General features: G+C 42.6%; 1 protein-coding gene across 1 annotated transcript in view; it reads right to left on the minus strand.

The window, feature by feature from the left end:
- LOC308081310 (neural-cadherin-like) overlaps positions 1-14,640 on the minus strand; it is a gene marked incomplete at both ends in the record, with an annotated part of 140,904 nt that overhangs the window by 93,220 nt on the left and 33,044 nt on the right. Inside the window, one exon of the mRNA XM_080457692.1 lies at positions 13,359-13,608. Within this exon, the coding sequence (XP_080313818.1) occupies positions 13,359-13,608 (250 nt within the window). The remainder of the gene's footprint in view (positions 1-13,358; positions 13,609-14,640) is intronic.

Below are 14,640 nucleotides of genomic sequence, written 5' to 3' on the forward strand. Positions count from 1 at the left end.
CGTCACATCCGCATCACAGCCAATAACATTCTATATTATCACATAATACCACATGAATAAATATAAGTAGGCTATAAATGTCCAATCTATCACCACTGAATATACTGTAAGCATGAATAAATGTGCAAACTATTAAAAGTTAATATTAATATGTACAGTGTTACTCAGGCTTTCAATAGTGAGTAGGCTATCTGGTTAGTACATGTAAAGTCTATCAACAGTGAATGTAATGAATACATGGTGAAAGGACATATTGTGTGTGATATGAAATATAAGCTTACCATAAACACAATAGTCATTGTTTAGTTGCCTGTCTTCCATCTGTATGTTCAAGGGCTTCTGGAGAAACCAAACTTTTCAGTCACTTTATGCAAGGGGGAGGTGGCAGCCAGGCCATTCTTAAACATGGCGGAATTATTTTGTGTGTTTGATTATTAGTGCCCTATGCCAAACTTCCTGATGGTGGTGCAACTACAATCATCTGAAAATATAAACAAACTAGTCCATACCCGGGGATGTGACCACTTAAAGTATTTGCAGACTTTGTTTTATGTGCTGTGTACACAGTATATCAGGGATCGAAATTAACTTGACATTTAGGAGCACCCACCAAAATGTAAGGAGCACCAATATGTTTTTGTTACATAAAAACATTATAACATCTTTAAATGGTGAAAGTAGCCTTAAAACGGATGGTAGGCCACCACTGGGGCTTTATGTGTCAGGATTTAAAATGTAGTGTCCTGACTGTCTGTCCCTCTTACATCATCTATTCACTGAGACTGAGGCATCTCCAGAGGAGGACATCTACACTGATTCACATCACATCTTCAGCTGCGTTTCTTGTTCACCTTCATAGCCTATTTGGATAATATAAGTCGATTTCCTAATTTATAAAATAATTGCAATGTAAATATAACATGGTGTATGAGGGTGTATGTCATTCAATTGGCCATGTTGCATATTCTATCACTTGTAATGTGCGCACTGCACATTGATCAGGTTTTTTTTCTGTTGTCATATACATTTCTAATTGGGCTATACACACTGATTCTGAATATTTACCGTTTCAAACCTCATTTGTCTAAATATAACAGCTGGGTGTTCCTATGACTTGATCTCTGCCTAGCTCTGACAGTTAAACGCGCGCACACGCTCACTCGCTCGCTCGCGCGCGCGCGCGCACACACACACACACACACACACACACACACACACACACACACACACAAACACACACACACACACACACACACACACACACACACACACACACACACACACACACACACACACACACACACACACACACGGTGCAGAAAACAACTGCACCACACATAAAGTCCTGGAATGTCGGGGCTGCAGCGCTCACCGCTCTGCTCTGTTGTTTCAATGAGTAAAGAATCTACACGCTAACACTATTAGCACCAAGAGCTACAGGCATTGGCAGCTCAGAGTGCCTTTGTTGTCTGTGTTGCACGTGTCAATCTGCATGTTAGTGCTATGGAGATGATATCCAAAGCGCCCTCTCGTTCATAAAACAGTCCTTTATAAGTTTCCAGGCATCGGTCCTCGTGCTGTTCTCTGGCTGTGTGTGTGTGTGTGTGTGTGTGTGTGTGTGTGTGTGTGTGTGTGTGTGTGTGTGTGTGTGTGTGTGTGTGTGTGTGTGTGTGTGTGTGTGTGTGTGTGTGTGTGTGTAAAAGACAAGTTAAGGCAGCGGCCAGAGAAATGCCATAGCCTGCGGGGCTGTAACCATGACGACAGATCCCATAGCCCAAACTCAGAATCTCCGCTAATGAACAGCTTAAATTTTGGGAAAGTGAAAAACAGGCTTCTCCACGGTCTGCATATGACCATAATGGTCAATGCCCGTGTGCAAGTTCAGATCAATTGCTCAACGCACTGAGGAGAACCATGCGGAACAGAGCGACTGACGGACAGAGGTTTCCTTATAATGTAATATTAGTCCATACCCGGGGATGTGCGCACTCAAAGTATTTGCAGACTTTGGGTTATGCGCTGTATAAGCTACCCAAAGCGGTAGGCATGCAGCGGGAGATCAGCTTGGGATGGGCACATCCCATTTTTTCGATGCAGTCCGTAGCGAACCCTCAGCAAATGCTTCGCGGACCCCTGGACTCCGGGTGGGGGTTCACTGAGCTAATACTTCCAATCTAAAATGGCATTAAGGGTTTAAAAATGTTATGCTTACAAGAGCCCCTCTGTGCCGTCATGGGCCATTTCATTTTGGCTGCTGTGTTGGAAATAACTACACTTTAGAACGAGTTCACGGCTGGTAAAGTCGAGATGGGAACAGCATGGAAGGCAAACAACTTGGTTATGGAGGTCAGTGGGACTTCAAATTGAAACGCAGTAATGATATGATCATTTATTATTCCAGTGGTCTATAATAAGGCTTATCCCGTAATATCACTTAAAGAAAGTGGGTTGCTCTGATAGCAGTACATAGCAGCACAACCAATACAAAAAAGTGTATTTAAAATCCAGGAATCTGTGTGTGTCTGTGTGTTGTCTCTTTATTATGACGTCATAGATGACCGAACAAATACAGCATGGAGTTCAACACGGCTCCGGACTGGCCTCCAAGTACTGTGTGTGCGTGCGTGCGTGCGTGCGTGTGTCCTTTGCTCTTGCCTAAGTATGGCATTCCAAACTGATGCCATTAATATGAGGTGATAAATAGCCAATGGAAAAGCAGTGTACCCTTCTGGTGAGTTCAGTGCTCTCACAGAAACCAATGCATTCTGTAATTAATATAATGGGGGAGTCCAGTGATGTAGACCTGTTTCCCTGAAACACACAAAGCTCCTCTACCTCCGCAGTTGAACAACCTTGGTGATGGCAAGCTGCCTCCAGACAACAGGCTTGTATGGAGATGTATGCCTCCTTATAGTCAGGGCTGTTAGCAAAAAAATGTGGACAGGGCTGACAAAAGCGCCATTTTTTTCCTACATGCTCTCCATCACCATAAGTCTCATTTTGGACGGGGAGCCACGTCATCAAGATGGCAGAAGGCGGCCATCTTGGATTTCAAAGATGGCCACCATGTAATATCTATGAGTGCCAATATCTCGGCTTCCAAGCCACTTAAAAGTTCAATCTTGGTGTCAAAATATTTATTTTTGGGGTCAAGGAATTTGATAATTCAGGTCGCTTACTGTAGGTCCAGATGTGGACACAGCGAACAAAACCACCAGATTCTTTCCACATGCTCCCCATCACCCTAACTTTAAATATTTGGTAGGAGCCACATCATCAATCATTGGATTTCAAAGATGGCCACCATGTAATAGCTATAAGTGCCAATATCTCGGCTTCCAAGCCATTTAGAAGGTTAATCTTGGTGTCAAAGAATGCATTTAAGCTATTGAGAATACCACTTGATTTTTGTTTGTACCAAGATCAAATAAATATGTTCATTCTAGCAATGCATATTTACATCATTTTCATCTTTGTTAGTGGTAGGACACCTTTAAACCTGGATAACCTTGTATTTCTGCAGCATGCGGTACGTGCATAAATGAAGCATTATGGTAACCTCCCACCGGATCGTTGCTCCTCTCTCTCTGTAAGCATGCAGCCTGATTTGGTTATATTAGCCTCCAGCGTGGATGGGAATGCTCTGTGAGATCATTATGGATCATCATCATACATTCACAAATGCCGGTGTTTCTTAACTCATTCAGTGACCAGCTTATTTATGGAATTTTGGCTCTGATGCCACAGCCAAAATTCATTGTAAAAAAAAAGTGCTTAGGAGCCGAGATACAGCCTTTTTCAGTAAGAAGTTAAACAAAGAGTGAATGGAGCAGCAAATCTTCAAATCATCATATCTTGGGTTCTGAACATGTTTTTCCAAACAAAACAAAAAAGTGGCACTCGGGGCTTATATCAACGGACGTTTTAAGTCATTGAAACTCTTGTCACATAGTTTACAATGGAAAGGTTTCTCTCCAGTGTGAATACGCTGGTGTGTCTTAAGACTATCTGACCTACTGAAACTTTTGCCACACTGTTTACAGTGGAAAGGTTTCTCTCTCTCCAGTGTGAATACGCTGGTGTTTCCTCAGACTACCTAACTCACTGAAACTCTTGTCACACTGTTTACAGTGGAAAGGCTTTTCTCCAGTGTGAATACGCTGGTGTTTCCTCAGACTACCTAACTCACTGAAACTCTTGTCACACTGTTTACAGTGGAAAGGTTTTTCTCCAGTGTGAATACGGTGGTGTTTTCTCAGACTACCTAACTCACTGAAACTCTTGTCACACTGTTTACAGTGGAAAGGCTTTTCTCCCGTGTGGACACGCTGGTGTGTCTTCAGGTGACTTATCTGATTGAAACTCTTGTTACACTGTTTACAGTAGAAAGGTTTCTCTCCAGTGTGAATACGCTGGTGTTTCTTAAGACTATATAAGACACTGAAACTCTTGTCACATAGTTTACAGTGGAAAGGTTTTTCTCCAGTGTGAATACGCTGGTGTGTCTTAAGACTATCTAAAACACTGAAACTCTTGTCACACTGTTTACAGTAGAAAGGTTTTTCTCCAGTGTGAATACGCTGGTGTGTCTTAAGACTATCTAAGACACTGAAACTCTTGTCACACTGTTTACAGTGGAAAGGTTTCTCTCCAGTGTGGACATGCTGGTGTCTGTTCAGATTACCTGACTTACTGAAACTTCTGTGACACTGTTTACAGATGTGAGTTTTCTTTCCTTTATAAATCGTCTGATTTTTCTTTACATCTCCTGGTTGAGTTAAAACCTCGGTAAACCGTTGATGACTTTGAGATTTTGGTGGGTCTGTGTCTCCTTGTTTCCGGCTGGTTACAGAGATGACTATTTGCGGACGGGCCTCTGAGCAGATATGTCCATGCCTCAGCGTTTGGCGGTTGAGGTCGTCGTGGCTCGGATGAGACGTGAAGGTACACTCAGAACAGGAGAGCTTAGTCTGGGAGGATTGGGACCACACTCCTCCCAGGACTGGCGGTTCATGGTCAGCGCTGCTGCTGTACATGGACTGTGATGGGAACAGAGTTGTAGGTTCTGTTGAGGCTGGAAAATGTGCCCTCTCTATCTCCCTGTATTCTTTGTCTACCAAAGTTCTGTATACCTTTCTCTCACAACACGTGTGGAGACACCATCTTCTGGTCTAGAAGTGGAAGTCTAAAGTAACTTCTCACCTCATATATCTGAGCAGAGCTTTGGTCTGACCTCACTCACAACATAATCGGTTGCCATGCATACCTAGCAACACCGATGTGTGCAGGATGCCGCCCCCTCCATAATTGAGCAAGAGTGATGTCATCAATATGACATCATCACCATGACGGCAGAGATCCACATCGAAGCCACGCCATGTGTTTCTCATTTTGTGTGTTTATCATTTACTAATTAGTCAAGTAAATGACAGTTTAAGTTAAGTTTGCGGTACAACACGATGTGGTTTAAAACGTCTCACGGGTGATTATGGCGCACCGCTCGTATCAGATATATTGCCAGAATTAACCAAATGTCCAAATCATGGCAGAAATAGTCACTTGTTGATATTCCCATGGTGGCCATCTTTGAAATCCAAGATGGCCGCCTTCTGCCATCTTGATGACGTGGCTCCCCGTCCAAAATGAAACTTATGGTGATGGAGAGCATATAGAAAAAATTTGGCGCTTTTGTCAGCCGTGTCCACATTTTCCTAAAATCTTGTCCAAAGCAACCTGACTATTAACATTGGCATACATCAAGCAATGGCGTGCGAGAATTCTTGTGGCAAATAATATGGCCTGAAAACCACAGACAACATCCGGGATAGCGATAGTTCCTTTACAGTTACATGTCTGTGGTTACACCATTTGGAGTTAACAAAGAAAGCAAGCCCCTCCGCCTTTCGTCTTAATACTTTGTATATGCCAGTTGGGTGGCACAACCGTGAAGCCATCTGATTCAACTACCCAGTCCGGAATATTACCATTTAGCCATCTGTCCGTAAAGCAACAAATTGGACTTCTGGTGTTCATGTTGGTCTTACACCAGTGTTGATAATTTGCCCATCTTATTGATCAGCAATCTCAAGTTCCCCATGACTACAGAGGGCAAGCAGGCAGGTTTGAATCTCCTCTTATACTACCCCTCCTTTCTCCCTCACGTTGACACTCTTGTGCCGCCTGTGTCTCCTTATCTTTGTCTTTTGGTGGCGCTATAACTCAGTCCCACTGGCCAGGACTTCACACAAATACATCTCCCGGCCATGTCAATTGTTCTGGCTGGACTCAAACCCAGCCCCAAACAGATAAAAAAAGAAAAAAGACTATGGAACATTATGTGGACATAAATAAAGCAGTGTACTATCACCAAACATAGTGGAAAAGTTAGAATTCACTAAACGTAATGAAAAGGAGAAAGTAGAAAAACAGCATAGCTGCTCCGACAGGCTGCATCCCTCTTGAGCTCAGGAAATAGGAATCAACTACATTCAGGTAGAGGCACTATATATTGAAAAGGGAAGGGATAGCAATCACATTGATTATGAGTACTCTGTATCATTGCCAGTAGTTGATGTTTTGCAAAGTATTGCACAGTGCAGCAATTACAAAAAATTATGTAGCTGAAAATCCATCCATCTTGCTTGCATGTGTTTACCTGAAGCTGGTTTCAGAGCAATCCAGCACGGATGCCTCACAAACCCCCCAAAAAACGATTGAAAAGTCAGTTATAACAGGATTGCTGTATTTATCTGCAAATGTATCTGGCAGACTAATACAGTTTGTCTGAGCAGTTGATGCCAGCTGTGAAAGACTGGAAATAGGATAATGATGCTGAGAGAAATGCCCAACCTCTGTTTCTTGCACAGGATGACAGCGAGCCGTCATACTGCAATGCTAAATATGAACATGAATCAGAATATGACAAGCCTATAACGAGAACAAGAATGTGAGCCATTTACTACGAATGTGACACATTCCAGAAATCTGTCTGAATCAGAGACAAAAATCATCACACAACCTAACCCCCCAATCACTCACTACTCTGGATCCCTGAAGGCAGCGACCGTGTGAAAAAGTGTCTGGGGAGAGAGCAGAATAAATGGTAGAGGGTAATAGCCTTGGAGTCAAGTAACATGGAGTTGCCTATGATGATGATAATAATAATAATAATATTATTTTGGCTTCATAAAAAATAAATGTAGACGGGTTGATGTGCCTATTGACTGAAACCTGCCTTAGATAATTATACAGTATACTGTACGACCATATAATAATTACTTTTCTGGTGTTTGTTTAATTTTGTTTAAGTTTTTAGTTGTTTTCTATCAATTAAAACTTGCCACTTGCAATTATAACTGCTGTGGCCAAAAAGTCTGCAAGCCATACAATATTTAAATGAGAACGTGTTGTCATCAACTCTAATTTGAAGTCCAAATTAACTGCAATGCAATGAGATAAATATTCTCACTTGAAAATGACCTAAAAATCTAATTAGAAAATGCTACTTTTTTTTAAAATTTCTACAGAAAATATCTCTCAATATTCAATTTAATATTCAATTTGAGTGGTAACCAGTTTACAGAACAGGACTGTGTATTCAGATTTCGCAAATGGCATGAGCGCATGGAAACCGTCTCACACACACAAATTCCCCAATTCGGCAGCGTTCTTCACCAACATCTTTGTGATTAACTCTAATTAAACCTACTGTCATCACAGTGCCCACATATGGGACTGGACATGCCAGATATCAGTGCAAATTGGCATATGATATGCCCATATACCAAGGACTGGCCATGACCAACGTCAGCGCAAATTGGCAGTGTCTATCTGTGGCGTGCCGCGTGTGCAGATACGTTTTTAAAAAATGGGGGGAGATGGAGGGAGAGGGAGAAACCGTGCAATAACCCAGCCAATGCTGGGGAACCTGAACACGCTGATCGACAGGTTGCGAAGAGCCTTCTTTTCTGCTTGTTCTAACTACAGGTTTTTCAGAAACATTAACACTGCTAGTGACTGTTTTTTCAAAAGAACTTCTGACTATAGCAAGACGACACCAGTGTTGGGAAACACACCCCTAAGGAAACGATTCCCAGGATTACAGTACACAGACAGGGAGAAGGATAGCAAGAGGCAGGCTGACATTGATATATGATGCACCGGCAATGGCATGGCAGTGACAAGAACATATAGATGGATACATGGGAAATGAAAGGCAGGTGTGCGTGCGTGCGTGCGTGCGTGCGCGTGTGCGTGCGTGTTGTGCCAGAGCTAGACAAACACAAAAGAGAGAGCTAGTGGGGGTTTAAAGAGAGAGAGAAAGGCAGAAATATCATGGGAAAAATCACTCCTGTGCCATGTGAGATGATTGAGAGCGGTTCAGATTGACTGACAGTCAACTCCACACCCTTCATCACCCTTATGCTCCACAATACACAGAAACACATCAATCCATGCCATGCACACACACACACGCAGGAATGATGTGTGTTAATCCACCGTAACCTCATATACGGTACACACCCACACATAATCATGGTTGTCCCGAGTGAAACAGCCAGAGTGTGCACTGCTTCAAGATTCTCTCAACTATGCTCTCTCACACACACACACACACACACACACACACACACACACACACACACACACACACACACACACACACACACACAACTAGCAAGTGACACATTGTTTCCTTTCTTGTGAATACAGCATAGGGGGCCCTCGGTTTCACAAAGCCACGCTCAAAGGGTATACCAGGCATTCAGCCTCCAAGGGTGGTTTCCGTGGCAACAGGCAGGTGATGGCAGGTGATAGGGTCCTGATGGGAGAGTGACAGCTCCCAGATGGATGGATGGGCGGCCATTTTGTCGGTCACCTAGAGAAGATGGAGCACTGCCATTACGCTCTCGTGTAATGGCTGATGTGAGATCTGAGAGGTAAGGGCCTTGGTAAGACTTTCCAGTCATGGCCATGTACAGTATGAGAACACCAGTGATATCAATAGAGAGAGAGAATTCTGCACAAGAAAACAGGAAAAGGATTGTTCACATGGTTCATCACAATGCCATGGAAAGAACACCAATCATGGTTTCTTATATTTCGTCCTCATTCCTCTGTTTTCCTTCTTGTTGTCCATACTGCGTGTGTGTGTGTGTGTGTGTGTGTGTGTGTGTGTGTGTGTGTGTGTGTGTGTGTGTGTGTGTGTGTGTGTGTGTGTGTGTGTGAGAGAGAGAGAGAGTGTCTTGTGTCGTGGTGGTGGGGTAGCAGAGATACAGTTGTACAGCAAATGAAAAAAAAGAAAAGAATCACTAATAAATACATTCATACAATTTCCAATGTACAACACGACTAAAATAACAGAAATCACATGGGCATATGGAAACTCAACTAACTTCTAGTTACAAATACAATTAGGTCCAGCTGCTTCATGATGTAGCTCACTATCTCCGGAGAAAAATTCCGCCGGATCCTATTGGTTCACCGATCTGTCCGTCAGCCCCCACCCCGCCCGCCCCGTGCCCCTCCTCCTCCCCAATGTGCAGCATTGAGAGCCCTGACGTCACAACATTTGGAGCGACGTCCACTGCACTCTGGTTGATTTGGGGAAATGAATTCCAGGAACGTCAACAGGCTGGTCCAGGCTCTTATTTTTGAGCAAAACTAAAAAATAAAAGCCTGGAGATCGAGGCCAATCACTGTCTAACTGTCTCTGCTTGCATGCATTCAGTAAACACAGACACATGTGCCTGTTCTCTCTCACATCACACGCACACACACACACACACACACACACACACACACACACACACACACACACACACACACACACACACACACACACACACTAGGGCATTCACCGAATAGCCGAATATTCAAATATCAAACCGACTATTCGACTATCAAACCACTATTCGATTATTCGAAAAAGAAAAAAGAAAAAATTATTTTTATTTTATTTTTTTTAAGATTTATTTTTTTTAGTGGCTTTTCTAGAGCAGACACGCAGCTGTGAGCTCTGGTGTGACGTCAACTCGCATTCCTTGAGTCAAGTCATCAATGCCATTAACACATTAACCGCCAAGAACGTAGTCCTACGGTCCGTTAAATCCAACTGTTAAGCGCCGAGACCGTAGCCCTACGGTCCACGGTCTTTTCGCGCTAAAAATTTCCGGGTGCACTTTCGGATTTTTTTTGATCCACTTCCGTTTCCGGTTTGATGACCGGAAACAGAATTATTTGGGATCCGGTTTTGACGATCACGTCCGCCCTCGTTCTACAGACGAAACTGAAACTCAATTCTCTTCCTGTAGTTTTTTCTCCTCGCATATCACTGTTTAACGTAATCCGCTCTAACTACAACATGGATGCCCCGTTTGACACGTGGTTTTCACTGGGAGATACAGTGAGATGTCGCCGAAGTAAACAGACCGTGTACCGTGTATCTTAAAGGAGCTACACCATGATTTTTTTTTTAATTTTTTATATTTAATATCATATGGTGTATGTCCCTCAAACCTTTTTCAAAAGTTTGAGCCTAAATCATCACTCAGATATACTCATCCCAAGTCAATTGTGTCTGTTAATAAAAAAATATATTTTAAAAAAATATAAAAAGAAATTAAAAAAATGGGAAAATTCTGCATAAAAAGAAGCATCTAAGAAAAATACAAAATCGAAAAAAAAAACACTTTGAACATTTTTGAACAATTCCACCAAGTGTTTGAGGTGCCTGTTTCACCCACTTCCGGGGGGCGGAGCCAAAATCAGAGCCCGAAGTATTTGTTCGTAGACCCCCACTTAGGGGGGGTAGAAAAAGTTTCGGAGCGATTCGGGCACTTTTCATTTAACATTGGGTTTGCCATCAATAATGTTTGTGACCTCATAAACATTTCTGGAAATCCATGAAATGAGAAGGAATGACTGAATTAAAAATAAAAACATTTTTTGGGGTACAAGAGACACTGGGGACCCCAAAAAATACAAAAAAACAAGAAAAAAGTGATTTTCATGGTGTAGACCCTTTAAGGATTTTAACAAGATCTATGGCGACATGAAAAAAACAAAAAAACAACAATAACACCTTGGCACTGGTGAGTACATAATGAGATTAACCTCTGGCGGTCGATGTGTTAAAAAAACAAAACACTTTTAAAAAAAAAAATTAATATTTTATTTTTTATAATCAAACCGAATAATCGACTATTCGAATACTTTTGGGTCGAATAATTCGAATACCATTAATCACTATTCGTTAATGCCCTAACACACACACACACACACACACACACACACACACACACACAATATATATATATATATACATATATATATATATATATATATGCATAGGGAAAGAAATAAGCTTTGTCTTAAAAGTTTTATTTTACTGCCCCATTCCATTGGAGACATGGCAGATGTACGAGCTCATGACTGTGTTTGTGTGTGTGCACGCACAAGCACACATGTGTGATTTATTGCAGTCTATCTAGTATTGTTTTCTGTGGCAGCCCCAGTAGAGCTCCACTGGGTTGAGGCAGGAGAAAAACTGACTGATTATTCCACTGATGTTGACAGTGAAATCAATAAAGCCCAACATACACACACACACACACACACACACGCGCGCGCACACACACACACACACAGCAAACTCTCTGAATATCAGCCACAAAATGTAAGAACATTTCTTACAGCATGTACTGTACTGTACGTACCCTGTACCGACAACATGCTTTATTGAGAGGTCCCTAATCACTCAACACACACACACACATACATCCACAGGGAGCTCCATGGCTGATTGACCCTGCCTCACCAATCTGCTTTGCTCTCTGCCAGAAAATCAACCAATTAAAAAATGCAGGGGCCGGGCCACAGTGGCACTGCAGGGGAAACGGCAAAAACATGCAAACTCGCCTTTTCACTTACTTTCTCACTCCCTCTCCCTCCCCAATCTCTCTCTCTCCCACAGGAGGGTCAGGGTGTTAAGATGACGCAGGTGTGACTGTGTGAAGGTGAGAGTCTTTGCGTGCGTGTGTCTGCGTGCGTGTGTGTGTGACAGACTTAAGTTCATTGAACTGAGAGAGTGGCTGGCTATAGTCCCACTGCAACTATTCTCTCTCTCTCTCTCTCTCTCTCTCTCTCTCTCTCTCTCTCTCTCTCTCTCTCTCTCTCTCTCTCTCTCTCTCTCTCTCTCTCTCTCTCTCTCCCCCCCCCCCCCCCCCCATTTTTAAACAAAGCTTGTCTACCACTCAACCAGGATTTGTGACTATATCAGCCAATTATATTGAGGAATGCTATGGCAAAGCATTCTGTTGGTTGCTCACTTACATAAAACAATAACAAATCTAATCAAATAAATCCATTCATTACCAAATCTGTCAATGGTTGTGAATTGTATTAAAATGTATTCAGATGATTTTTGTATTTTTTCTTCTTTTCTCTCTCTTTTTCTTTTATTAAGCCGATTTGTTATCAAATGATCAGTTATTTTAGTGACCAAAAGACGTGCATCTACTGCATAGGAACATACAATCCTGCCAGTGGTCCTAGAGGTGGAGCTGGTTCAACTACTCCTAAATTAGAATGGGTCAAATGCAGAGGACACATTTTCCTGCAGTCTTTTAGGTTTTGTGCAACATCAAAGTTCATCTTCCACAAAGATGAAGGATTGACAAGGTTAATTGAAAGATCATGATCATACTCAACAGACTGGCTTGCTAGACCAGCTGTTTCTCCATGCCCCTGACAGGGCAAATTAGCCCCCTGGGCTCAAGCCTCCTGAGGTGTAGTCTTCGACACCTCTCTTTATACCCAGAGATGCTATTCTAAAGAAGGATATGTGCTAAAGATCAGGGACACCAATAGTTAAAGAAGTCTTCCATAGATGTACTATAGACAGATTATGCTGACAGAGAGTAGGAGTAAGCGTCCATGGGGGGCATCATCAGCTGTTAAGATTGACAGCTGCAGTAAAGTCAAACTAGCCCTTTGGTTTGAGAAGTTGCCGACATACATTTAGACTATATTCAACAAAGTTGAATATAAGTAGAATAAATTACACATTGACAGTCTATAAATATTGCTACCGTAAGAACATACACTAGCACACGAACAGCTGACCAGGCCAACGCATTAATGTCCCATGGTAGCAGTAAATAGAAATGATCCTATAGTATTTACAGCGTTTATCCGATCAATGTATGCTCAGTCTTGTGCATACAGTAGTATCTGCAACCTCAACTCTTTCCCCCCTGACCTTGTTCTCATTTTGCACTAAATCAATATTGAGAAATCTCAAACTAGTGAAGTATGACCCCTAACAAAAAATATTATGGAAGCTAAATTCTACTCACACATGCTGGGAGAACTCTGGTGCCTCGTCGTTGACATTGGCCATGCGTATCCGCACTGTGGCAGTGCCCGTGCGTGGGACCTCTCCTTTGTCCACAGCCATGACCACAAATTCATAGAGGTGGTTAGGCCTTTCATAGTCCAGAGCGCCCGCGGGGAAAATTGTCCCATGTGGGGAGATGGTGAAGTCTGGACTCAGCGTGTGATAGGTCAACTCAGCATTCTCCCCGGAGTCACAGTCACTGGCCGACACTGGGAGAGAATAAAAGGGAGAATAGCATGGCAGAAGAGGACTTAGATTAATGTCAAGCACTGGTCCCTGGAGGAGCAGCAGTCTGGAGAGAATTACAGAGAGGGAGAGGGAAGAAAGCAAGCAAGCAAGAGACAGAGAGGGAAAAGGAGTGGGAAATGGAGAGAGAGAACGAGAGAGAGAGAGAGAGACAAACAGACAGACAGACAGACAGACAGACAGAGACAGAGACAGAGACAGAGACAGAGACAGAGACAGAGACAGAGACAGACAGACAGACAGAGACAGAGACAGGGGATCTTCAAACTTTCTGGCTGATTCGCAGAGAAGATTGCAGCACTATTCTTTCATAAGAAAAACGTAATTTTGCTTTTCTGATTCAATGAGCACACTTATCAAAAATAATGATCTATATTATTGGCAAGGCATGTTGGGATTGTCATTGAGCAATTTCTATTTCTGAATCACACATTGGGAATCCATGGGCCAATGACTTGCTAGGGCTCAAATTGATTGCCTTGCTAAAACAGAAAGTGCCACCAGGGACTTGAATAAGCATATTTTCCGCTAACAAGAACATTTCACCATGAAACTCTCAATTCTCCGATTCACCTTACATTGCATTTGGTTGGCGGACACACACGCACGCACGCACACGCACACGCGCGCGCACACACACACACACACACACACACACACACACACACACACACACACACACACACACACACAATCTCTTGTCGTAAATTTGAGCACAGTTTACACAGAACAGCTTCAGTAGTGGCTGCTGTATCATTATTGCTTTAAGTAAATGTGCACTCCGTCCATTAGCCTCACTTCAACACCATCACTCAATCCAAATGTACCTTCTTTAGACAGGCATTTGCTGATTTAACTGAGGTTATTGACACAAAAAGGATTTACAATTCCAAGTCAGTCATGAAGTCAATATACATTTTTCATAAAAGCATGGAATTTGGCCCTGGACATTTTCAGACATTGAGCCATCAAAAAAAACACATATCGACCATGAC

The sequence above is a fragment of the Gymnoscopelus braueri genome (assembly GCF_963280865.1).
Source record: "Gymnoscopelus braueri genome assembly, contig: SCAFFOLD_155, whole genome shotgun sequence".
Lineage (NCBI taxonomy): Eukaryota > Metazoa > Chordata > Actinopteri > Myctophiformes > Myctophidae > Gymnoscopelus > Gymnoscopelus braueri.